The sequence below is a fragment of the Bos javanicus genome, chromosome 18, assembly GCF_032452875.1.
Source record: "Bos javanicus breed banteng chromosome 18, ARS-OSU_banteng_1.0, whole genome shotgun sequence".
Lineage (NCBI taxonomy): Eukaryota > Metazoa > Chordata > Mammalia > Artiodactyla > Bovidae > Bos > Bos javanicus.
In genome coordinates, this window is record NC_083885.1 from 53,901,863 (window position 1) to 53,926,570 (window position 24,708).

Genomic DNA, 24,708 nt, shown 5'->3' on the forward strand with positions numbered 1-24,708 from the left:
ATCTTTTAATGTGATCAAATGTGAAGATTAAACGAGTTTATACTGGTAAAATGCTTAGAATACAGTCTGGCACAGCATGAGTGGCTAGAATTGCTGATATTATTATGATCCTGTTATGATCTTTCAGAAGCCTCGTTTCACCCACTTGGCCCCAGTGTTTTTGAGTCTTTACAGTTGGGAAAGCCAAGACCGAACTTGTCACGGTACTAGATGAGTCCTCTCTCTCTCTTCGCTGGTCCCATCATCTCCTCGTTTGGCTCACACACCCACCGGTCTCTGAGAAACCAGCTCCCGTCCTGTGTTCTATTGGGCACCTCCTGGCCCAGAGTCAGCCAGACAGTGCCTAGTGAAAGTCAGGGCTGGGGGATGGAGACCTGGATTCTGCTCCCTCTGACCTTCCTCTCTCTGGGGCTCAGGTTCCACATTTGAATAACAGGAATCAGTCATTCTTTCCACGCAAATTTATTGAGCACCTGGAGTGGGCAGGGTACTGAGCCATGTTCCAGGTATACAACATGAAACAAAACAGACAAAACAAGACACAAGATAAGTCACATCTACATGAGAACTATTAGGAGAGGAAAAAAGACATAGGAAGTATGAGGGTGATAGGGTGAGGCGTTTTAAGTAGGGTTGCCAAAGGAAGGGGCCAAGGTCTGATGGCTGGCGAGGCGGGGGTGGGGGGCATGCAGCTGCTGCTGGGCCGGGAGAGCATCCAGGCAGAGGGAACAAGTGACTGCTGCAGCTGAGGTCTCCCGGGTGTATTTGGAGAATGGTGGTCCACGTGACTGCAGCTGAGTGGGAGAGGGCAGGGATCACGTGGGGCTTTGTGGGTCCCAGTGAAGACTCTGGCCCTCCATTTGAGTCAGTCTCCAGCCACAGAAGGTTTGAGAGCAGACGCGGGCAGGACAGGATCTAAGTCAAAGTGGAACAGGATCCCTCTGGGCTCCGAGTGGGACCCAGACCATAGAGGACAAGGGTGAAGCAGCAGGATGGTCTCTATTTTTTTTGTAAGTGAAGCCATGTAGTCCTCAATTTTTAATTTTTACTTTTTGGCCACACAGCGGCATGTGCAATTCTCAGTTCCCTGACCAGAGATTGAACCCGCATTGGAAGCGCAGAGTCTTAACCACTGGACCACCAGGGAAGTCCCAGGATGGTCTCTTTAGAATTGTTAGACGATTCTGAAACCACCTAAGGGTCTGTTCTGTGCTTCTGTGTACCTGAGTGCTAAAATTCTCAGGTTTTTAAGACCCCAAACATTCTGTGGTTTCAAAGTCTCCTCCCCCTACTGTAATGTGCGTTGTCCGAGCTCAGGAGTCTCGTCTGTCTCTTATGTGTCCACGGCTGGGTCCCCACTGCCTAGGACAGTGCCCTCTGCGTTGTAGAGTTCCACAAATAGATGCTGAAGGGTGAAAGGAAGGAGGGGTCCATGGAAGGTCCAGAAGTCAATTCCAAGGTCCTAAAGAATAACAAGTCACTCTGAAAGTGCAATGCAGATTCTTAAGCGCCATCTGAATTGGATCAGAGAAGGACAAGCAGGCCTGGATGGCTGAAGGGGATGGGAGGGTGTTCCTGGTGGGTGAAAGAGAAGAGACAGGGAGACCAGGGCAGGGCCCCAGGTACATAGCCCCCGTGCAGCCCTGGGGACCTGAGTGGGCTACACAGACACACAGAAACCATGTCCCAGGTCATCATCTTTTCTCCAAGTACATTTTCAGTGTCCAGCTGCATGCAAGGAACACAGCGGTGATCAAGACAGCCCTGGCTCTGTCTTCTTGGGGCTCACCGTCTAGTGGGGGCAGACAGACCCATTCCCAGACAGTGGCAAACCAGAACGGGCAGCCCAAGGGCTCTGGGAGCCTAGAGGGAATTTCTCACTCAGCTGGTGGTTCAGGGAGGGCTTCCTGGAGGAGGGGGGCATCTGAGCTGAAGCCTGAACATAAGCAGGAGTTCTCCAGAGGAAGAGAGGCATGGGGAGAAGGTGTTCAAGACTCTTCCAGGCAGGAGGAACAGGATATGCAAAGGCTTAGAAATAAGACTGTTTGGGAATTCCCTGGTGGTCTAGTGGTTAGGGCTCTGAGCTTTCACAGCTGTGGGCCTGGGTTCAATCCCTGGTCAGGGAGCTAAGCTCCCACAAGCAGTGCAGTATGGCCAGAAAAAATTTAAAAATCGTGTGTGGTGGGGGTGAATAAGACCTGTTTGAAGCAAAGCCCAAGATGGCTTAGGCTCAGAATTCGAGGAAGTGTGGCAGGAGACAAGGCTGGGCAGGCAGGTCACACCTTGTGGGACATTGTGAGAAACTTAGACTTTCTCCCCAGAGCACTAGGGAGCCATGGCAGATTCTGAGCAAGAGAAGGTGTGCTTTCTGCAGACCCCTGTGCTACCATGAGGAAGGGGCTTGGTCAGGAGACCAGGAGGAGGCTGAGTGGGGATCTGGGTGAACCTGGATTGAAGCAGGAGCTGGGGGAATGAAGAGGAGGGGTCAGAAGTACTCAGGAGGGAGGAAGATTAGCTGGGTCTCTAATGTCTCCCTTTCTGGGATGGATTGAACCTAAGATGATCCTTCGTGGGGAAACTGTTTCTTGAGTATCTGCTCAAAATGGGGCGAGTTAGTTATTCCTTCTATGCTGGAAACCCGCGCAAGCAAGTTGTGATGAGGAAAGGGAGACAGCGCCACCTGGGGGTTGCCTAGAAATGTGACCAGTGAATAGACCGTAGAGGGTGCTCTATGGAGCATAGCCTTTCCTTTGATGCAGCCCACTCTACTTTTTTGGGGGTGGGGAGAGCAGCTTCCCAGGTGGCTCTAGTGATAAAGAACCTGCCTGCCAATGCAGGAGACCTAAGAGATGCAGGTTCAATCCCTGGGTCGGGAAGTTTCCCTGGAGAAGCAAATGGCAAACCACTCCAGTATTCTTGCCTGGAGAATCCCAAGGACAGAGGAGTGTGGCAGGCTACAGTCCATAGGGTCACAAAGAGTTGGACACGAGTAAAGCGATTTAGCATGCACATACTCTACTTTTTAAAAAATGATTTTTTAATTGTAACAAAAGACACATAGCAAGATTTGTCATCTTAACTGTTTTCAAGTGTATAGTTTAGTAGAGTTATGTATATTCATACTATTGGGGAAGCAATCTCCAGAACTTTTTTGTCTTGCGAAACTGGAATTCCATTCCCATTAACTAACAATTCCCTTTCTCCTTCCCCATGGTCCCTGGCAACCACCATCTACTTCCTGTTTCTGTGAGTTTGACCCATTCCATTAAAAAAGAAAATTAATTAGTGGCCAACGTTACAAATTGGAATTTCTGACTCAAAACTTCTAGCTTTTCTTGCAAAACCATCTGGCTGATCATCAGGAAAGAGATGGCCAGATGGCACAGGATTTGAGGAAGTGAGGAGGAGACAGTAGGGGAGAGGGGCTGGATGGCCACAGCTCTGACCCCAGGGCCACAGTGTGGGAGGGGAAGGAAGGAAAAGACCTGGGGTAAGAGCAGACAAGGAAGGGGTCTGGGCATTTGTAACTGAACCCGAAACTGAAGAAGTTGACAATGAATAAAAGGGTGGGATTGAACAAGGAAGACGGGAAGGTGGTTCATTTGATAAAAACTTCTGAGCATCTAGTGTGTCCCTGGCTCTGGGCTGGGTGGCTGTGGGGACCCAACAGTGACGAAGACAGGCTCTGGACCCCCCTCACACAGCTTGGTCCCTACCCGTAATGAATTAGAGTGGTAAGCTAGAGTCAGAGAACCTGGGGGAGGCTGAAGCAGACCAGGGAGGGGGCTGAAGGATCCCAGACTCAGCCTGGGATCAGGGAGGGCTTCCTGTAGGAGGAAAAGTAAGAACTGAAAAATAAAGGGCTGGGAGAGGAAGACAAGGCTGAGGATGGGTGGGGGAGTTTCTGACACCAGTTCCAGTCTCCCCTTTTATCACCCCACCCCCACCCCAGGATACCCCGGAAGCTCGGCTAGGGCCTGACTTCAGCCCCATGCGGCTCACCCGCTGCCAGGCTGCCCTGGCAGCCGCCATCACCCTCAACCTTCTGGTCCTGTTCTACGTCTCATGGCTGCATCACCAGCCCAGGAGCTCCCGGACCAGGGGTTCTCGCCGTGGATCCACCTCTGGCCCCCGTGTCACCATCTTGGTGCGAGAGTTCGAGGCCTTTGACAACGCGGTACCCGAGCTGGTGGACTCTTTCCTGCAGCAAGAGCCCACCCAGCCGGTGGTGGTGGTGGCCGACACGCTCCCTTACCCGCCCCTGGCCCTGCCCCGCATTCCCAACGTTCGCCTGGCGCTGCTCCAGCCCGCCCTGGACCGACCCGCCTCAGCCTCGCGCCCGGAAACGTACGTGGCCACCGAGTACGTGGCCCTGGTGCCCGACGGGGCAAGGGCCGAGGCACCAGGCCAGCTGGAGCGCATGGTCGAGGTGCTCCGAGCGGGCGGCGCACGCCTGGTGGCCGCTCCCATCGCTTCGGCCAACCCAGCCCGGTGCCTGGCCCTGAACGTCAGCCTGCGGGAGTGGACCGCCCGCTACGGCCCAGCACCCTCCGCACCGCACTGCGACGCCCTGGACGGGGACGCCGTGGTGCTCCTGCGCGCCCGCGACCTCTTCAATCTCTCGGCACCCCTGGCCCGGCCCGTGGGCACCGGCCTCTTCCTGCAGACCGCCCTCCGCGGCTGGACGGTGCAAATGCTGGACCTGCCCTTCGGCGTGGCGCGCCAGCCTCCACTGGCCACGGCCCATGCGCGCTGGAAGGCGGAGCGTGAGGGGCGCGCACGGCGGGCGGCGCTGCTGCGAGCGCTGGGCGTCCGCCTGGTAAGCTGGGAGGGCGGGCGCCTCGAGTGGTTCGGCTGCAACAAGGAGACCCCGCGCTGCTTCGGGACGGTTGTGGGCGACACCCCGGCCTACCTGTACGAGGAGCGCTGGACGCCCCCATGCTGCCTGCGCGCACTGCGCGAGACGGCCCGCTACGTGGTGGGCGTGCTGGAGGCGGCTGGCGTGCGCTACTGGCTGGAAGGCGGCTCGCTGCTGGGGGCGGCCCGCCACGGGGACATCATCCCGTGGGACTACGACGTGGACCTGGGCATCTACCTGGAGGACGTGGGCAACTGCGAGCAGCTGCGGGGCGCCGAGGCAGGCTCGGTGGTGGACGAGCGCGGCTTCGTGTGGGAGAAGGCGGTGGAGGGCGACTTCTTCCGCGTGCAGTACAGCGAGAGCAACCACCTGCACGTGGACCTGTGGCCCTTCTACCCCCGGAACGGGGTCATGACCAAGGACACGTGGCTGGACCACCGGCAGGATGTCGAGTTCCCCGAACACTTCCTGCAACCTCTCGTGCCCCTGCCCTTTGCAGGCTTCGTGGCGCAGGCGCCTAACAACTACCGCCGCTTCCTGGAACTCAAGTTTGGCCCCGGGGTCATCGAGAACCCCGAATATCCCAACCCGGCGCTCCTGAGTTTGGGGGGAAGCAGTTGAAGCTGCCGTGCCTGCTCCCGGCGTCCAGAGAACATTCAGGCACAGGGCGCTGTCCTCTGCTTGGTGCAGCTGGAGTTTGGTGGGCGGGCCAGGGATGCGAAACCGCCAAGCCCCGGATGTCAAGGATGCGCCCTACCCAAGAGTTCCAGAACCGGGGCTCTGGGGCTGGGACAGTTTTTGAAAGAGAAGGAGAATATGAGTGTAGGTTCTGGGGTCAGACTGTCTTGTTGCAATTTTTCTGTGCCTCGGGTTTCCTTCGGTTTTGCGCGCGAACCCTCGGAGTCTAGCGCAGAGCCCAGGACGCTTGGCTGTTGAGTTGCTTTCGCCACTAGAGGGCGACCTTGTCCTACCTTGGTGCCAAGGCAAGCATAAGCCCAGGACCTGGGTTCACTGGCTTTAACGTCTTTTGAGACTTTGGTCTTCGCTCTGGTCTCTTGCGCCTGGCTGGACAGGATAACAATCTGCACACCACCACCACCACCACCCCCCTTTTTTTTTTTTTTTTCAGAAAATGACCTCCTTCCCTCCTGGGCGAGCCCTGGGGGGTGCATGCTGCTATTCACCCCATCTTGGAGAGAAGGAAGCAGGCTCAGAGCTCAAAGATGCAGATATGGTTCTGGATCCCAGCCCCAGGCCACTAAACTGTGTTACCTCATTATTTTAGCTCTCTGCACCTGTTCGCCCACTCGCAAGGCAGGATGAACAGTCCTCATAGCTCACATTTACTGAGCACTTACTGTATATCAGGCTTCGTTCTCAGCATTTCACACGGAGTAACTGACTTATCCCTCACCTCTACTGTCTGAGGTGAGAGCTGCTATTATTTTAATTTTACAGAGGAGAAAACTGATAAAGTCTCTTGTCCAAGGCCAGACAGCTTGGGAAGTGTCAGAGTGGGGGACTCGAACCCAGGCTGTCAGTCTGGAGACTTCACTGCCGTTGCCCACATCGTCTTTGCAGATGTGGTACCCCAAGGTGGGGGCTTGGGAAGCCAAACCACTTAGCAGGTGACGCGGTGGCAGCCTTCCTCTGGTGATCGGGCACCTCAGAGGAAATCCTGCTTGGACATGTACCTCCAATATGAGTGTTTATTGCTAAATTATATCCAGGCACTACTGGCATTCTGTATATTAGTAATACAGCTCAACTTATTCCATTTTAAAATTAAAAAATAGAGAGGGCTTTGTTGATCAGCCTTATCCCAGTGACATGTCCTGCACACCCCTTGGGTATGTGCACTTGGCTTTGAGAGCACAGGCTCTGAAAAGGGAGAGGCCTGGGTTCAAATCCAAGGACTGCTGTGTCCTCCCATTATGAACTTGGGCCATGAGGGACTCTGCTTCCCTGCACCTCAGTATGCACCTGAGAAGTAGGTAACGGTGATCCTTGACCTGCAGGAGTAAAGGGGTTGTGAGTCAGGACCAAGTGTGGCTCTTGTCTTTCTTTGTGACCGTAGGCAAGTCACTGCTTCTCTGAACCAGTGGAGGGATTGGTGATCTTGCAGAAGTGTGAAGCCCTTGGAGGAGAAGGCTTCACCAGCAAGAGAAGCTAAATGCCACTTCGGCCCAATCTCCAGAGGCTCAGACATCCCAAGCCTGACCTCTTATAATGCAGCCTCTGTTTCTAACCACTGAACCTGCCAACTGCTGGCAGTCTGTTGGGTTCCCAGGGAACATTCTGGAAACTTACGGGGATGATTCAGGTTATCGATGTGGTTGGACAGTGTTCTTGGCTCTCTGCACAGTCCAGGGAAATGTCTTATACGCAGAGCACCTGCACACAACGAAGCAGGGACCCTTGTCACATAGTGTTTCAAAATGTCCCATCAGACATTCACGAAGGACTGGTGATATTCAAAATATTTTGCAACTGGTATGGTAATATAAATGTATAAATCAATATATATATCACATTTTAAAAATATTTTTTAATTCTCAAAATGATCAAAATTATCTATATATCCATACTTCTTATTGCCAAGAACCTAACTTGAAGCTCAAATCACTTAAATTATGGTAATGGTTTTGTTTCATTTAGAAATTGTTGGTGTGACTTCTTGATTGACACAGCTGTATATGCATATATACATGAAATATATGTACATATATATATTTAAAACAACCTTTTCTTAGCTGTGGTTTGAGAAAGGAACCACATCATATGCTTCTAGCAACTTTCCATTAAATGAGAATCATTAGAAACTTGAGATCTCAGTAGATAAAGAATTTCTCTTAGACTCAAACTTAGTGTGTTGGTGTTTTTTTTTTTCGAACTCTCTGCAGTTCCTGAACTTACAGCAATTACGTTTGAGACTTTTCTAGCCCTTAAAATATTGTGTAATCACTTTGTTCAATATCTTTATATTCCACTAAGTAATGGGATGACAGAAAACCTATCAAAACAACTAACTTGAACTAATAAGTTTGTTGCAATTTGTCTTTTTGAATTGTACTGCTTTCTCAATTACTCTTATACTGTTCACCAGCCAGAACGGAAGCTTTTTCAATATTTTAACAACCAGCCCATCCACATTAGCACAAATGAACGAAATTTTAGCCCTACTTGGAAAAACCTGGTTAAGAATTATCCAAGTCCAGAACTAGATTCTCCTTGGGCAAACACCAAGTCCTTACTGGGTGGTTTTCACTAGTTCTGAATTTTCCAGGAAGTGCAACTACCATGAAAGATGAGGGGAGTATCAGGTTTTGTTCAAAGCTTGGCCAGGGATTGTCAACAATATCCAAAAATCATGTTCCACCTGGTTCTCAGTAACTTGATACCTACGTTGTGTGTTTATAGCAGACTAGGGAGCTGCCTACTTTACAGGTGTAAATGTTTGGTTTTTCTCAGCTTCTGGGGAGATGGCCCCACATATCTGCATATTGAAATACATATTATAAATTTTTATCGTTTTTTTAGTTTTTATTTATTTGCTATTTTGGCTGCACTGGGTCTTCCTTGCGGTACACAGGTTTCTCTTATTGTGGAGCATGGGCTCAAGAGCTCTCGGGCTTAGTAATTGCGGGCTGGCCCAGTGTTCTTGCCTGGAGAATCCCAGGGACAGGGGAGCCTGGTGGGCTGTCGTCTCTGGGGTTGCACAGAGTCGAACACAACTGAAGCGACTTAGCAGCAGCAGCTAGAGTTAGTCACTTAGTCGTGTCAGACTCTTCGCAACCCCTGGCAGGACTGTAGCCTACCAGGCTTCTCTGTCCATGGAATTCTCCAGGCAAGAAGCCAAGGTAAACCATTCCCTTCTCCAGGGGATCTTCCTCACCCAGGGATCAAACCTGTGTCTCCTGCATGGCAAGCAGATTCTTTACCATCTGAGGCACCACGAAGGGAGGGTGGCCTACCACAATGTGGGATCTTAGTTCCGCAATCAGGGATCAAATCCATATCCCCTGCGTCGGAAGGTGGATTCTTAACCACTGGACCACCAGGAAAGTCCCAAATTCCTATTCTTTGATTTCTCCTTTTTCTTACAGTTTGGGCAATATGGGATTATTTTGTGTGTGTGAAAGGATTTGCTTTTTAAATTTTTATTTCTGATCCAAATATAGTTGATTTACAATGTTATGTTAATCACTGCTGTGCAGCAAAGTGATTCAGTTGTACACACACACACACACACACACTCCTTTCTGTTATGGCTTATTGTAGGATACTGAATCTAGTTCTCTGTGTTGCATAGCAGGACCTTGCTGCTTTTTGGAATCATTTTAATATCAGGTGTGAGTGGGTTATATTACCTATGAACCTCATTTCAGGAGAACCAAGAGGACTTTCCCAGAGCTGACATGGAAGTCAGCACAAGCACTGGTGTGGCCCTGCCTGTGGTTTAAACACAAAAGCATTAACTTACGGGTTATTAATTCATTGGTAAATGGTCTCTGCCAAGAGTCCCTCTTGTTTAATTTAATTTTTGTGTCCCTGTGCAGCATGGGGGATCTTATTTCCCAGACCAGGGATGGAACCCATGCCTCCTTCCGTGGAAGTGCAGAGCCCTGACCACTGGACCACCAAGAGTACCCTATTACCCTGGCTCTCTCTGGGGACCCCGCCCTAGATCTCCCCCTGACCCAGCAGCCCAGGGTTAACACTAGGCACAGTGGGAGGAAATGTCTCAGTGGCTGTCAGATGGGCCAACGCATTTACTAAGTAGCGTCTCTTGTGTATCACCACTGGACATTACAGAGTATTTGGTCTGAAAAGCGAATGGCACACAAAGACATGTTTACAAGTGCACTTTTATGCCCGGCAACTCCCAACTGGAAACGATGCAATGTCCTTGAACACATGAAACAAGCTGTATACATCCAGACAATGGAATACTTCTCAGTAATTAAGGTGGACAGGGGGAGGGATGAACTCCTGATACATGTGAAGACATGACTGAATTTCTAAAGCATTATGCTGAGTCAAAGGAGCTGATGCAGAAAGCTCCATACTGTACGATTCTGCTACTGTGAAATTCTAAGAGACAAAAGGAAATCCTTCAGAATCAAAAGCAGATTAGTGGTGGCTGGACCCGGGGCGAAGGAAGGAAATAACTGCAAAGGAGCATGAGGAAATCTGGGGAGGCAGTGGGAATACTGTGTTTTGTGGTGGTGGTTTTTCACGAGTGTAAGTATCTGTCAAAACTCATCCTTCAACTCCCCCGGTGGTCCTGAGGTTAGGACTCTGAGCTTCCACTGCATGGAGCATGGGTTCGATCCTTGGTCAGGGAACTAAGATCCCACAGTTCTCCTCCCACAAACCTCCTCCCACTGTGTGCTTTGACTGAGGCAGTTTACTGTATGTAAGTTATACTCAATAATGTTGACCCCCCAGAAAGCAGAATTTGGCCACTACATATTCTTTATATGTACATGTATTTTCTACATAGATTGTATACACAATTTATTACATATGTAGGTGTTTATCTCTTTAAACAGCCACCCCTCATCACCCAAATCTAATCCATTCCCCCAAAAGCACAAAATAGAAAATTGGAGAATAAATAACTGTTTCAATTGAGGAAAATAAGACACCTCTTTCTCCACCCAAAAGCCCCAAATGATTTCCCTAAATATCATTCAACACTCTTATCAAACATTTCTATAACTACCCACTAAGGATTTTGGCATAATAGAAAACATTGAAAACAATTTTTCAACTCAGTGGACTCATGAGTGGCTATGTTCGTGCACAATACACAGTTTTGCACAGAACCAGATATGAATCTTTTTTCTGGGTCACACAGCAATGATCAGGAGATGTAACTAAATAACTCTCCAGAAAGGTCAAAGCTACAAGATAACATTTATGATTGGATCCATGTTGGTGGTGCCTCCAGGCACCTGCAGAAGTCTACATACCAACCCAGGGAGGGGAAGAGACTATCAGTCAGGAGTAATATGCTTCAACAATGCACAAGACAGGATCCTGTTAGAACAGATGAGCCTTGATTGCTATCTTCCGCATCAGGGATTCAAACAGGACTGCCAACAGTTACACAGCAAGTTTTTGATTCAAACAGCAAATTGGGATTTTTTTTTAAAAAAAAGAGCAAGCCATTATTTTAGGGTAATGAGACTTAAGATATCAAGAGGTAGGGACTTCCCTGGCAGTCCAGTGGTTAAGACTTTGCCTTCCAATGCAGGGGATGTGGGTTCCATCCCTGCTTGGGGAGATAAGATCCCACATGCCTCAGGGGCCAAAAAACCAAAACAGAGGCAGTGTTGTGACAAATTCAGCAAAGACTTAAAAAAAAAAAAGATACCAAGAGGAAACTGCATTACTATGGAGATGGTTACAGTGGGAAAGGAATTTACCACTGGTGGTACAAAACTTTTAACTAAAAGATAAAATACCTAGGAGAGAGAATACCCACGTATTGTGTACCAGTTAATGTTTTCTCAACTGTTTACATCTGTGTAACCATCAGTCATATCAAGATACACATTTCCCATCATAGAAAGTTGCCCTCAACTTTCCTGGTGGTCCAGTGATGAAGACTCTGAGCTTCCAAGGCAGGGGGCACAATTTCAACTCCTGGTTGGGAACTAAGATGGCACATGCCCTACAGCTTGTTTTAAAGTTCCTTTCTGCCCTCTCCAAATTGATAGATCTTCATGTGCAAGTCACTCAGTCTCGTCCTACTCTTTGGTCATGCCCTACTCTTTGCGGATCGCAGTCCATGCAATTCTCCAGGCCAGAATACTGGAGTGGGTAGCCTTTACCTTTTCCGGGGGATCTTCCCATCCCAGGGATCAAACCCAGGCCTCCAGCATTGCAGGCAGATTCTTTACCAGTTGAGCCTCAAGGGAAGCCCAAGAATACTGGAGTGGGTAGCCTATCCCTTCTACAGTGGATCTTCCTGACCCAGGAATCAGTCACCACTGTTCTGAGTTCTCTCATTATAGACCAGTTTAGCTTGCTCTAGACTTTCATATGGGACTTCTCAGGTGGCATTAGTGGCAAAGAACCCACTTCAGGTTCGATCTCAAGAAAATCCCTGGAGGGCTATAGTCCATAGGGTCGCACAGAGTTGGGCATAATTGAAGCAACTTAGCATGTAGACCTTCATATAAATGGAATTATAAGGCACTTACTATTTCCGGTTCCATTCAAAGTATTATCTGTGAGATGCATCACATTGAGTGTATCTATCTATCTATATATTTTTGCCCAGCAGCCTTTCATCAAATGATGCTTGTACCCAGTAATCCAGTTGATGTTTCTAAGTTTTGGCAATTACAGAGAGCAACTCTAAACATCTGTGTACCAGTTTTTGAGTGAATAGGAGCTTTCCTTTCTCTTGGGTACATTCCCAGGACTGAGACTCACAAGCTCCCTGGTTAAGTAGATATTTTAATATATGCTTTGACATTAAAACACCCCATTTTCATAATCACCCAGTGATTTTCCAAAATGACTATACCATTTTGCATTCCCACCAGCAACAACACGGGCTCTATCCACTTCCACACCCCATCAGCACGTGGTATTGCTTTTGATCGCTGCCCTGCCAAGTGAACCAGTATCTCATGGTGGTTTCCAATGGTGTTTTTCGATAAGCAGAATATTTCATTTCAATGAAGTCCTATTTGTATTTTCTGTTGTTTTCCACATAGCTAGCATTTTTAGTCAAATTCTTACAAACATCTGATGAGATAAAACTACAAACTGACAGTTTTATTGTTATAAACATCCTCAGAGTAATAGCAACATGTTATGAGTCTCCCTTCAGTGTTCCCAAGGAGTGTTTGGTATTGTGGAGGGGACAGAGGGCCCGGGGACAGGGTGGGATGTACCGTGGAGAGTCACAGAACACACACACACACACAGCCACAGCCACTAAAATAACCAGAAAAGGAGCCAGCAACCTGTCAGAACATCCTTGCTCTCAGAGAGCAGAATTTCCCATGATGCCCTATGCCCTGAGACAGGAAGGCCAGGCAGGCTGCCAGGATGGGGTGTGGAGGCCATGCTACTTCTCTTATATGGTTTCCTAGCCTTGGGTGGGGGCCAGGAGTTGAGGACTGGGCAGATTTGGAAACAGTCACACACACACACACACACACTCATTCACACACAAGCAACATACACCCCAGCAGCGAGGCCTCCCAGATCTGACGACAGGGAGGGAAGCTGAGGCCCATGGCTCCCGAGTGTGTGGCCAGGGCCCTCCAAGAGGCCTTGTTTGTCCGTTCATCCATCCCCCATGATTCCAATGTCCAGAGCACCCCCATGGGGCAGGGAAGGTCTCTGCAGGGATTCACATGACTGATTCCTTCTCACAGGTGTCAGCATCCCCAGCAGGTCCCGGGCAGCCTTTGAGGAGAGGGTTCCCCTCCTCGCCGGGGACCGGCAGCGCGGCCAGGGGCATCTCACTCTTCACCTGGATCAGCTCCGGCACGGAGTTGCAGTTCTCTGTGCGATCCAGGTAACTCTGGAGGAGTCCCGCCCCAAAGGCATCACCTTCCACGTTGAGGACGGTACAGGACCGGTCCCTGAAGGGGGAACAGTGACAGGGAAGTAAGTGGGAGGGGAGAGATCAGGGATTATCTTCATAATCCCAAGTGCCCCATCATGCAGTTCTCTGCTTTAGAACCTCAAAGATCTCCTCCATTCTCCCTGGATCCCCAGCGATCCTCCTTCCAGTAAAATACAAGATTCGTTCCTTCTGGAACCTCAAAAAGTCACCCCTCCCTTTCCTGGGGGCCCCAGAAGAGCCCTCAATGCCTCTTTCTCCTTCTGAAATACGACATTCTCCCTCAGGCCCCCTGAACTCCCTAGAACCCTAAGGATCTTCTTCCTTCCTCTTCTTATACATTTTGTGTGAGTGTGTATGCTATTAAAAAAAATTGAGATCTAATTCAGATATCATAAAATTCACCCTTTAAAAGCATACAACTCAGTGGGTTTTAGTTTTTTTTCAGAGTTAGGCAATCACTACTATTTAATTCCAGATTATTTTCATCATGGCAGAAAGAAACCCTTGTATCCATTAAGCAATTTTTTCCCATTTCCTCCCACACCACAGCCCTAGGCAACCGCTAATCTACTTCGTCTATACATCTGCTTCTTCTGAACAGTTCATATAAATGGAATCATATACAATGTGGTCCTTTGAGTCTGGTTTCTTTCACTTAGCATAATATTTTCAAGGGTCATATGTTATGTATGTTTTTATCACTGCTTCATTCCATTGTATTGCTGGGTAATATTCCATTGTATGGACATATGACACTTTGCTTATCCATTTATCAACTGATCAGTATTCGGTTTGTTTCCACCTGTTTGCTATTATGAATGGTGCTGCCACGAACAATCATGTACAAGTTTTTGTGGCCATGTTTTCAATCCTCTTGGGTTTAAACATAGGGGTGGTATTGCTAAGATACATGGTAACTCTCTAAGTTTTGAAACTAAACTGTCTTCTAATCTCTTAGGTTCTTAATACTTCATCATGATAGCTAACAATGATGTAGCACTTACTCTTCTAAGAAAGCTGTTTGTATTAAGTTACCTAATCCTTCAGGAGAAACTATTCTCATTTTACAGATGGAGAAACTGAGACACAAGGAGATTAAGTTTTTATGTGTGATCAAGTTTTTATGTGTAATATTATGTATAATAATCTTACACATCTTATGTCCAAGGTCATAATAGCCAGCAACAGCTGATCTGGGAGCCTGATTGAAGAGTCTACTCTATTAACTACCAGGGCATGCTACTTTTTTGGGGTTCCTGTTGGAACCCCAAAGATCCCTTCCTTCCCTCTGATTGGAATACTCTAGATCCCTTCCCCTTTCTTCTAGAATTCCTTCCTTCCTCTCCTCTTCTGCTCAGAGGCTATCAATGACCCTCTTGCTCATTCCCTTCCCCAGGAGTACGCCTGGGCAAACCCTGAAATCCCAAACCCACACTCACACTAGCCAGTCCACGGCCAAGATCAAGGAGATGTCGTGAACCGGCAGGTTGACCGCCTCGAGGATGATGGCCAGAGTGAGCACCCCTCCAGATGGGATGCCCGCCGCACCCACACTGGATGCTGTGGCCGTGACCCTAGGGGAGGAGAAGGGAGGTCACAAGAAGGTCCCTGGGTAGTGGGAGGAGCTGCGGGGGGCGGCTGCTCTGCCCAGGTTTTCTCTGTTGTCAAGGGAGGAGTCAGGTGGGTCGGGGGTCCCTGCCGCAGCCACCCCACACTCACAGGATGGTGATAATCTTCACGAAGTCCAAGGACCGGTGGTTGAGCTGTGCAATGAACACTGCAGCCACACACTGGAAGAGGGCGGCACCGTCCATGTTGACCGTGGCACCGATGGGCAGAATGAAGCGGCTGATGTGTCTGGCCACTCCATTCTTCTCCTCCACACACTTCATCATCAGCGGCAGCGTGGCGGAGCTGCGAGGACCACAGATCAGAGTCATTGCTCGCTCCCTAGGCTGGGCCACTTGGGCCCCGCCCACCGCCCAAGCCACGCCCCTGACCAGCCCCTGGGTCAGGCCCCGCCCACAGCACCTCCACTGGGGCACAAGCTCCGCCTACCACCTTAGACCGCCCCCTGCTTCCCACACCCCCAGACCTCCCAGCCCTCCATGCCCTTCTCTTCCCAGAGATAGAAGGCACTAGGGATCCCATAGAATGAAAGCACTCCAAAATAGAGTCCAGGACCCCCAGGGAGAGTACCGACCACTACTCGCCAAATACACATAAAGACTCATACCTAAATTCTGAGTGCTCGCTGACTCACACCCCTTCCCTCTACCTATAACAGACCTCGACTAGGCTGCTGTAGGGAGGTTTGGGTTTCTAGGGGACAGGGCCAGCAGATGGACAAACTACCCAGGAGGGGTGGAAGGAGATTTTGAGAGGTTGGATCCAGGGTCCTAGAGTCCCTCAAGGGCAGGCCTGGGGGCGGGGAGGGCTTCTCAGAAAGGGAGGAATAAATCTCCAAGACAGCAGTTTCTTAAGAGGGGTTTTCCAGGACCTTATGAGAAACATACTGAAGTATGGCCTCTGTGCCAGATCCCATGTCCCACAAACAAAATTCTAGGGCTCTTTAGACATCAGATGCCCACTCCAGATCCCCTACTCTTAAAAACCCTGTCCTGGTCCGCTCCAAGGTCATACCTGGAGGAGGTCCCGAAGGCGGTGGCCAGCGGCGTCATGATGCCCCACAGGAAGCGGTAGGGGTTCTTGCGGGCGAAGAGGAAGTAGATGAGGGGCAGTGTCAGGAGCCCATGGATGGCATGGCCGAGCAGGCAGCACAGGATGTATTTGCCGAGACTGGCAAAGAGCAGCCCCACGTTCTCCATCTCCACAATCTTGCCGGCCACCAGGAACAAGATTCCCACAGGGGCGTACCTAATTATCCAAGAGACAGATTGCCACCTCTAATCATGTGCTACCCAGTGCCAGGCACTGTGCTGGGCACATCTCAGCCTTCCTCAAAGGAAGCGCCCACTGCATCGTGGGCTGATGTTTGGACACCTCCCCTGTCATCAGCCACTCTCTCCTCTTGAATATGGTGCTGCTGGGATGTAAAAGAAGTTTGGGTGGTTCCATCACCACTTGGAGTAGAGTCACCCACCAGAACTGCACTTAACACATGACCAGGAAAGAAACACCCACCATGCACACCATTTACATTTTCTGGGGTTTGTTACAGCAGCTGACATGACTTAAACCAATATACTGTCTCTCCATGAAAAACAAGGATTGTGACTCATGTCTTAATGACAGCTCCCAGGTATGAAGCATTTTATGATGTGCTTGAAGAGGATGGAAATCTTCACCACAACCCCATGAGGGAGCTTTTATTTTGAGACTCTTGCAGCTGTCGTTGCATTAAGCAAAATCAAATCGGTCTATAAAACAGGGACCCATAATGCTACCAACTTCACAAGAACTATGGGAGGATTAAATGAGATGCCAGTTGAAATGAGTTGAAAGCTTTCTGTGCCCAATAAGTGAAGTCCATAGACTTCAGCTAGGCTTCCCTGGTGGCTCAGTGGTAAAGAAGTTGCCTGCCAATGCAGGAGAGTAGGTTCGATCCCTGGGTTGGGAAGATCCCCTGGAGAGGGAAATAGCAACCCACTCCAGTATTCTTGCCTGGGAAATGCCATGGGACAGAGAAGCCTGGAGGGCTACAGCTCATGGGGGTCTCAAGACTCCGACACGACTTGGCAACTAAATAACAATTAGACTTCAGCTGGGATTTATTCTAACTCCTGGAGCGAAGATCCCAGGGGTTGCTCGTGCCTCCCTGCCAGGAGGGCTCCCATCATCACCTCGACTGTCTGATCACTAAAGCTACTTGTTTTCAAACCCCTTTTCCTCTACTTTTAACATTTATTTGGCTGTGCTGAGAGTTAGCTGCAGCATGTGGACCTAGTTCCCTGACCAGGGGTGGAACCCAGGGCTCCTGCATTGGAAGCGTGGAGTCTTAACCACTGGACCACTAGGGAGGTGCCCCCTTTCTCCTCTTTAGTAACAGAAGAAAAGCACCATTTCCCAGCCACCTGTGTACCACAGTTTGGCCAAATGCCTGAACTTTAGCCACTGGGATGCGCCCAGAAATTACACCATTACTTGACAAATATTAGCTAAGCTCATTTATTGTAGGCACGCTATGGGGCAGGCACTGACCCAAGAACTTTACACATATTAACTCACTTGTGCCCGGTACTATCGATTCCATTTTCCACATGGGCAAACTGAGGCATAGCAGGATAAATAACATGTCATAGGGAACAGAGCTGGGGAGTGGCAGCACCAGGATGGTAACTAGGCTATCCAGCTGCAGAGCCTACTCTGACCCAACCTCTGAGAGTTTTCTACTGGGTTTCCCAGGTGGCTCGGTGGTTAAAAAAAAAAAAAAAAAAAAAAAAAAGACGCTTGCCAGTGCAGAAGACACAGGTTCCATCCCTGGGTCAGGAAGATCCCCTGGAGGAGGGCATGGGAAGCCACTCCAGTATTCTTGCCTGGAGAATCCCCATGGACAGAGGAGCCTGGTGGGCTGCAGTCCAAAGGGTTGCAAAGAGTTGGACACGACTGAAGCGACTTAGCAGTAGAATCAAGAAGGTTCTGGGATCAGTCTTAGCTCTCATGGAATACAGCACTGTTGTCTTATAGATAAGGAAACTGAGGCACAGAGAGAGTAAGTCACTTGTCCAAAGTCACATAGCCAGGGAACAGTCAGTGCGAGATTTGAATCTAGATGATCTGGTTTGAAGGGACAGATGTCCCCACTCCCATCACTTACCACATGATCCAGGAGACCAGCACCATGGTGGCATCATTGAAGGAGTTGAAGAAGCGAATGAGCAGCTCTCCCTCGGGCCCCAACTTCCGCAGGGCCACGCCAAAGATGATGGCAAACACCACCAGGCCCAGAATGTTCATACCCTCAACCTCGCCCCCAGTGGGCACCTTTGGGCAAGAACAGATGGGGTCAGGAGGGCCCATTTGGTCAACCTGCACAGGGACTGGGGGCCTGTCCTGAGCACTGCTGGGACCCAGCAGAGACAAGACCATTCCCCAGGCCCCTTCCTCCAAAGGCTCATAGTCCAGGTCCAGGGACCACCCAGAGTGGGCAAGGGAGAACCCAAGGGAGTATGGGAACTGAGGAAGGCAGTGCTGCCAAACTCAGAGGAGAGGGATCAGGAGGACTTCCTGGAGGAGAGGGTGAAGACTTGGAGACTAGGGGTGAACAAGGTAAAGCAGGGAAGGGGTAGAAGGTTCTAGAGAGGTAACAATATGCAACAACCTAGAAATGACTCTAATCCAGGCATTCAAAGAAGAGAAAGAAGCTGGGGTAGAATGGGCTGGGCAGAGTCACAAGATGGGGCTGGGTGGGCGGAAGGGCAGGGCTGGGGCCTCACAGAGCCCCATGGACTATGGTGAGGAGCCTGGGCTTTCTTCCGAGGGCACTCAGGAGCAGGAAAGGGCTTTAGGTGGAAGAGAGGAGAGGTCAGGTTTGCGCTTTGGAAAGCCAGGCTGAAGCGGGGTGGGGGTGAGAGTAACAACCCAGATCAGAGCATGGCTGTAGGGAGGAAGAAGGGCAAAATGGAGATTCCAGAAAGGCAGAAAAGACAGAAATTGGGGAGGGGCTTCAGAGAATTTAAAACAGACTGCACCCCAAATGCTAGAAGACCCAGAGGGCACACAAGACGGGTAAGAACAAAATGAAAAAATCCACAGCAATGGGCCACGGTGCAGCCCCTCACCCACCCCAACCCTTCCCACCTCTTACCTTCACCAGGGTGCCGTTGAACAATCTCTCCTTATAGGAGGTAGTGTACTGCAGGAGGGGTTGGGAAGAGTCAGGATCAATTGTCTTTGTCAGTTGTCATCGAGGCTCCCCCATCCAACCCTGGCTCTGTTAATACTCAAAGCCCACCCTAGGCATCCCTTATACTGATTTTGTTCCATCCCACCATCAACCCCACTGCAGTAGGACCATTCATACCCCCATTTTCCAGAGGTGGAAACTGTGAGGCTCACAGAGGTAAAGGCGCTTGCTCAGGGTCGCCCAGCTAGAATTAGAACCCAGACGGGGCTCAGAACCCATATTCTCATGAGAGGCGTGGATGGGTTTCGTTCATAGGTCATCCAGGAGCCCCGCACTACGGCTATAAATAGGTAGGCATCTGTGTTTTTCCAGGTGCCACCCCAAATCCGGCATCCAGCAGCTGTGACTGCCTGTCTCCCTCCCTGTCCCCCCCAACCCCGAGGGACACCCCCAAAGACTCACTGAGCGGAAGGCTGCAGATACCAGGTTGGAGGGGAAAATATTTCTGCAGAAAGAAACATGGGCGGGGTGGGGGGGGGGGTAGGGAGTATTAGATAAGGCAGGAGATCAGGGGGTATCAGGGTTACTGGGTTGGCTTCTTGGGGTGAAGGGAACCTTAGAGGCCCCATTTGTACCCAGACGTGGTCCCCAACCATGCCTCAGCCAGGTAGAGATGGACCTGGCCCTGCACATTTTTCCAGGGTGTGGGGAGTCTGAGCTGGACTCCTGGGGCCCCAGGAGACTAGTATTGTAGCCCCAAGGGAGTGTTGATTGAGACTGAGGAATGCCAGCTTCCCATGCCCTTCCCATGCCCACTGGGGCAGGGCTACAGGGCCTGGGCTCCACCCCTGTAGCAGCCTCAATACCCAAGACATCTTGCATCAGCCACTTCCTCCTTCAGGCCTGAGGAAGGGGTGGCCCTGGGGGCTGCCTGGTGGCTTGCAGGGTGTGGGGAAGACCTGGGTGTGTTGGTGACAGAGTGACAAGGACTGCCTGTGCTGTCGTGAAGGCATCTTTGTTTATGCGGCCACTCTTGTGTAAGGGTGTCGGTGTGATTAAGGATACAGCAGCATGCATGAAATCCCATAGAGCGTGTGAGGGAGTCAGACAGCAGCCCCCTGTCTCTCAGGTTAAGACAAAAATAACAGCCAAGGCAACTATGGGCGTTGGACTAAGTGCTGTATATAAATCAACTCATTTCAGACTCCCAACAGCCCTTGGGGCGGGGCCCTATTATCCCCATTTGACAGGAAAGTAAACTGAAGCACTGACAGGTGAAGAAACTTGCAGGAGCAGCAGAGCTGGGATTTGAGCCCTGCTGGCTGGTTTCACAGTCCTAACTACTCGGCAACCTCAGATCCTCCCTTTCACCAAAGCCACGGGTACGCAGCTAGGGGTGGGGGTGGGGGGGCGCGGGTTAGTGTTTAGAGATGTGCGACCCTGAAGGTGTATGTGAGTGTCTATGTGCTCTCGAGCTGTGTTTAGGCAGGTTTCACATGTTGGTGTGATCGGCAGCATCAGTGAGTGGCTGTTTGTGCTAAAAAGGTGGCAGTGCCCAGTGTGTGTGACGATATAAGCCCATGTGTTGGTGAGATGGCACAGCCGTGTATCTGCGTGCCTGTGTCCAGCTGTGTGTCAGCTGCTTATAAAGCTGGATGGTTCTGAGATGTTCCAGGTCAGTTGTCGAGTGACTGGCCAAGTGTGCCTGGATCTGGCACAACACCAAAGCTTATACACATAAAAACAGCCTTCAGGTGGCTTGCCTGTCAGCAGGTCAGCCTGTACTCAGCCAGGCCAGCCAGGGCTGGGTCGGGACGCTGCTATCTGCCTGACCCAGGAGGTGCCCACCCACGTTAACTTCTGGACACCCAGCCTTCCCCCAGTATCAGCCTGTGTTGATGTCAAGAGGCCAGTGGGGAACCCTGTTCCGTGACTCGTCATTTCCTTCTGCCACTTCCAGGAAGTCCCCAACCAACCTGGAGACACTGAATCAGCAGCCCTCAGAGGCAAGGCCATGTGGACCCAGCCCGTCCGCCCTCCTTAAAAGGGAGAAGAGACATTCTTGAGGCGCAGGGAGCAAAAGCCCAAAGGAAAAGAATCTGCCCCCTCTCTGGGCAGCCTAGTGCCAGCGGAGGGCGGCTGGGGACTAGACAGAACAGGAAATGGGATGGTAAGGCTGCACAGGTGGCAGCATGCACGGTCCAGCACAGATGAACGAGGCGTGGAAGAGAGGCTCAGAAAAGGACCTGGCTTTGTCTGGGTGACACGTGGTGGGGGAACCACGTGGGTAGAGGGCCTGGTTGGGGGGGGGTCCTCTCCAATCTCCTCAAGTCCTTCAGGGCCCCCTGATGCAGGGCTCCCAAACTTTTATCCGGACAGGGGACTTAAATCTTTATCCAGAAATCTCATCCTGGGGCCCTCCAACACTCAAAGATTCCCTTCCAATATCCCCTCAGCATCCTCCCCCTTCACAGCAGAGGTCCCCCTAGGCACCCCCCCAACACACCCTCCCCACCACCCCAGCTGCCAAGCATCACTCCTAAAACTTTCATGCCTTTCACTCTCCTGTGGGGTCCCCTTTATGTACCCAAGCTCTCACATTTAGAAACCTCCAGGACTGCGTCTTCACCCTCCCTATCCTGACCCTCCCCAGAGCCCCCCCAACTATCCCACCCCATTTTTCCTGAGGCCCTGGGGATGTCCCGGGCCTCCCACCCCAGGACCCCAAACCCCTCTTCCGTCCACGTGGCGACTCCCCTTCCCACCAGGCTGAAGCACCCCTATCCCCCATCCCTCCACCAGGTAAGGCGGGCTCTGACCTCACAAGATCCAGGAACGAATCGAGCACCTCCTTGCTGGGGGCCTCTTCCACCGGGGCCCCGACCGAGGTGTTGATGGCGGCGAAGGCGGCGCCCGGCTGCAGCGCGAGCGCCAAGCCCACGCCGAGCGCCGACGCTAGCAGTGTGGTGACAAGGAAAAAGAGCAGCGCCCAGGCGCCCAGGCGCCCGAGCGCGCTCGGATCCAGGCTGGCGGCGCCGCCGATCAAGCTGCACACCACCAGCGGCAAGATGATCATCTTTAACAGGCGCAGCAGCAGCTCTCCCGGAAAGGAGAAGGCTTCCAGGCGCGCGGGGCCCAGGGCGAGCGCGCCGCCGGCTCCCGAGACCCCCAGCCCCAGCGCCACGCCGGCCACCACGGCCACTACCGTCAGCAGCACCAGCAAGTTGGCGCGAAGGCAGCGACGCACCTGATCCCCGGAACCGCAACGGCCGCCTTTTAACGAGCCTACGTCCTCTATGGGGACCAACATCGAGACACCGTTGGCGGTGGGTTCCGCCGCCGCGTACCCTTTGGGGTCTCCCTTAGGCGGATCGGCCACCATGATGAACGCCGCTGGGGTTCCTTTAGCGCCTGCAAGTTGGGAGCGCTTGGGGTTCCTTCTCAGGACGCTGACGTTCCTTAAAACTTTAACAGAGTCCGGAGGCTAGAACTTTCAAGAATTCTTTGCAGTTGTGAGTTCACAGCGCTCAAGTTCCTTGGCTCTTAGAAGCTGAAATGTTTGAGAGTCCCTTGGCTGGGCGCTGGGGTTCCTCTGTTCTCTGTGTCCGGCGCTGAAAGCTGGGAGGTGGGAGCGCTGGCGTTCTTGACCGTCGGGGTTAGGAATACGGGAGGTTCTCGAAATGGGACCCTGGGGTCCTCGGCTCCGGAAGTGTTGAAGACGTCCGGGCGGCGGAGGTCTTCAAGAGACTAGGTCCTGGTGGCTCAGATCCGGGACGCCTGGATCCGGGAGGCGGGAACCTGGCGGTTGGCGGGGTCCTGGAAACAGAGGGCTGGGGAGTCTGAGTCTGGGGGCCAGAAGACGGAGCTCCGGGAAGAGAGGGGGCCAGGTTCTTGGGTCCAAGAGGGGAGATTCAAGCCCCGGGGTGCCGAAGGCGGCGGCCCGAGACCCCAGGAGTAAACAGCTGCTAGCCTACACCAAACCTCCCGAGCGCGCCGCGTGGCTCTGAGTGGCTTTAGCGGAAGCTGGCGGGATCTAGAATCCTCGGGCAAGGCGGGAGAGAGCCGGGGACCAGCGCGCCGCTGCTGATTGGCTCTCGCGCTTATAGGGCGGGACTTAGGACCGGGGTGGGGCCAAGGCACCCCGAGGGAAGGCTAAATAACAGAGTTTGTTTTCAGGGGCGGGGTCCGGATGGGGCGTGGAGGGTCCGCAGGGGCGGGGCGTTGGGAGGAGGTTTGTTTTTCCCGCCAAAGGCTAGGATTGGGGGCTTTAAATCACAAAAGTCCGTGGAGCCAAATCATCTAGAAAGTGCCAGGTGATCCGCGGGGGGCTTATCGTGTAAATCTGTTTAGCTCCTTCCACCCTAAATTCCGGTTTTTTGTTCCTCGATGTCAAAGTAAAATACAGATCCCTCACGTGAATGATGTTAATAATTTTCAGAATAAAGGTTCTCAGTTCAGAGCCCCACACGTGTCGATTAATGGCAGAATCGATGCGTTTGAATCTGTGGTGCTGGAGAAGACTCTTGCGAGTCCCTTGGACTGCAAGGAGATCCAACCAGTCCATACTAAAGGAGACCAGTCCTGGGTGTTCATTGGAAGGACTGATGCTGAGGCTGAAACTCCAATATTTTGGCCACCTCATGCGAAGAGTTGACTCATTGGAAAAGACCCTGATGCTGGGAGGGATTGGAGGCAGGAGGAGAAGGGGACGACAGAGGATGAGATGGCTGGATGGCATCACTGACTCGATGGACGGGAGTTTGAGTGAACTCCGGAAGTTGGTGATGGACAGGGAGGCCTGGCGTGCTGCGATTCATGGGGTCGCAAAGAGTCGGACACGACTGAGCAACTGAACTGAACTGAAGATTGTAATCCACTTCCCCCTAGGTAGGTAATTTGCAATTATCTATTTTAAACGGTAATTCAGTTTAATCTAAGGCTTTTGCTTTCACCAAATATTTTTCTCTTTTTATTATGAAAATTTTCAAGATACAAAAAAGTTTAGAGGATTTTACAGTGAACATCCATATAGCCTAGACCTAGAGTCTAGAGTTATTTCACCATACTTCTATATACAATTTCTATACATTTATCTTTCTCTAGCCATCTACCCATTCACCTTCTTTGGCTACATATCAAAGTAAGTTGCAAATATCAGCGCCCTTTCTAAACAATTAAGGATGCATTTATTAATCACAGTTCAATATTTGTATGCAGTCCTCTTTATTTATTTATTTTTAATTTTGGGGCCATGCTGACTGGCTTGTGGGATCTTAGTTCCCTGACTAGGGCTTGAACCCACATTTTGGGCAATGAAAGTGCTGAATCCTAACCACTAGACCACCAGTGAATTCCCTGTACACAGTCCTTTTTCACAAAATGCACAAACCATTAGTAACGCCTGCTGGTTTTTAACGAATGCATATGCCTGATTTCACTGGAATC

General features: G+C 51.1%; 2 protein-coding genes across 3 annotated transcripts in view; one reads left to right on the forward strand and one right to left on the reverse strand.

Moving 5' to 3' along the window:
• Positions 1-11,013, forward strand: part of FKRP (fukutin related protein) — a 13,253-nt gene extending 2,240 nt beyond the window's left edge. For both annotated transcript variants that reach the window (XM_061388757.1, XM_061388758.1), the window contains exon 3: positions 3,953-11,013. In XM_061388757.1, coding sequence (XP_061244741.1) covers positions 3,992-5,479 — 1,488 coding nt within the window. In that variant the 5' untranslated portion in view covers positions 3,953-3,991 and the 3' untranslated portion in view covers positions 5,480-11,013. The remainder of the gene's footprint in view (positions 1-3,952) is intronic.
• Positions 11,014-12,638: 1,625 nt separating this feature from the next.
• Positions 12,639-23,341, reverse strand: SLC1A5 (solute carrier family 1 member 5). The gene is made up of 8 exons (XM_061388756.1): positions 22,083-23,341; positions 19,726-19,768; positions 19,225-19,272; positions 18,235-18,401; positions 16,101-16,334; positions 15,177-15,371; positions 14,897-15,031; positions 12,639-13,473 (listed from the first exon to the last, which is right to left on the reverse strand). The coding sequence occupies exons 1-8, from the start codon at positions 22,643-22,645 to the stop codon at positions 13,239-13,241; spliced, it is 1,620 nt and encodes a 539-aa protein (XP_061244740.1). The 5' UTR covers positions 22,646-23,341; the 3' UTR covers positions 12,639-13,238.
• Between the last annotated feature and the right edge of the window lie 1,367 nt (positions 23,342-24,708).

Coding starts and splice junctions, on each gene's coding strand:
- SLC1A5 (XM_061388756.1), bottom strand. CDS start 22,645: ATGGTGGCCGATCCGCCTAAGGGAGACCCCAAAGGGTACGCGGCGGCG. Junction 19,769..22,082: donor TCGTTCCTGGATCTTGTGAG/GTCAGAGCCCGC, acceptor TTCTTTCTGCAG/AAATATTTTCCCCTCCAACC. Junction 15,372..16,100: donor GCCTTCGGGACCTCCTCCAG/GTATGACCTTGG, acceptor TGGTCCTCGCAG/CTCCGCCACGCTGCCGCTGA.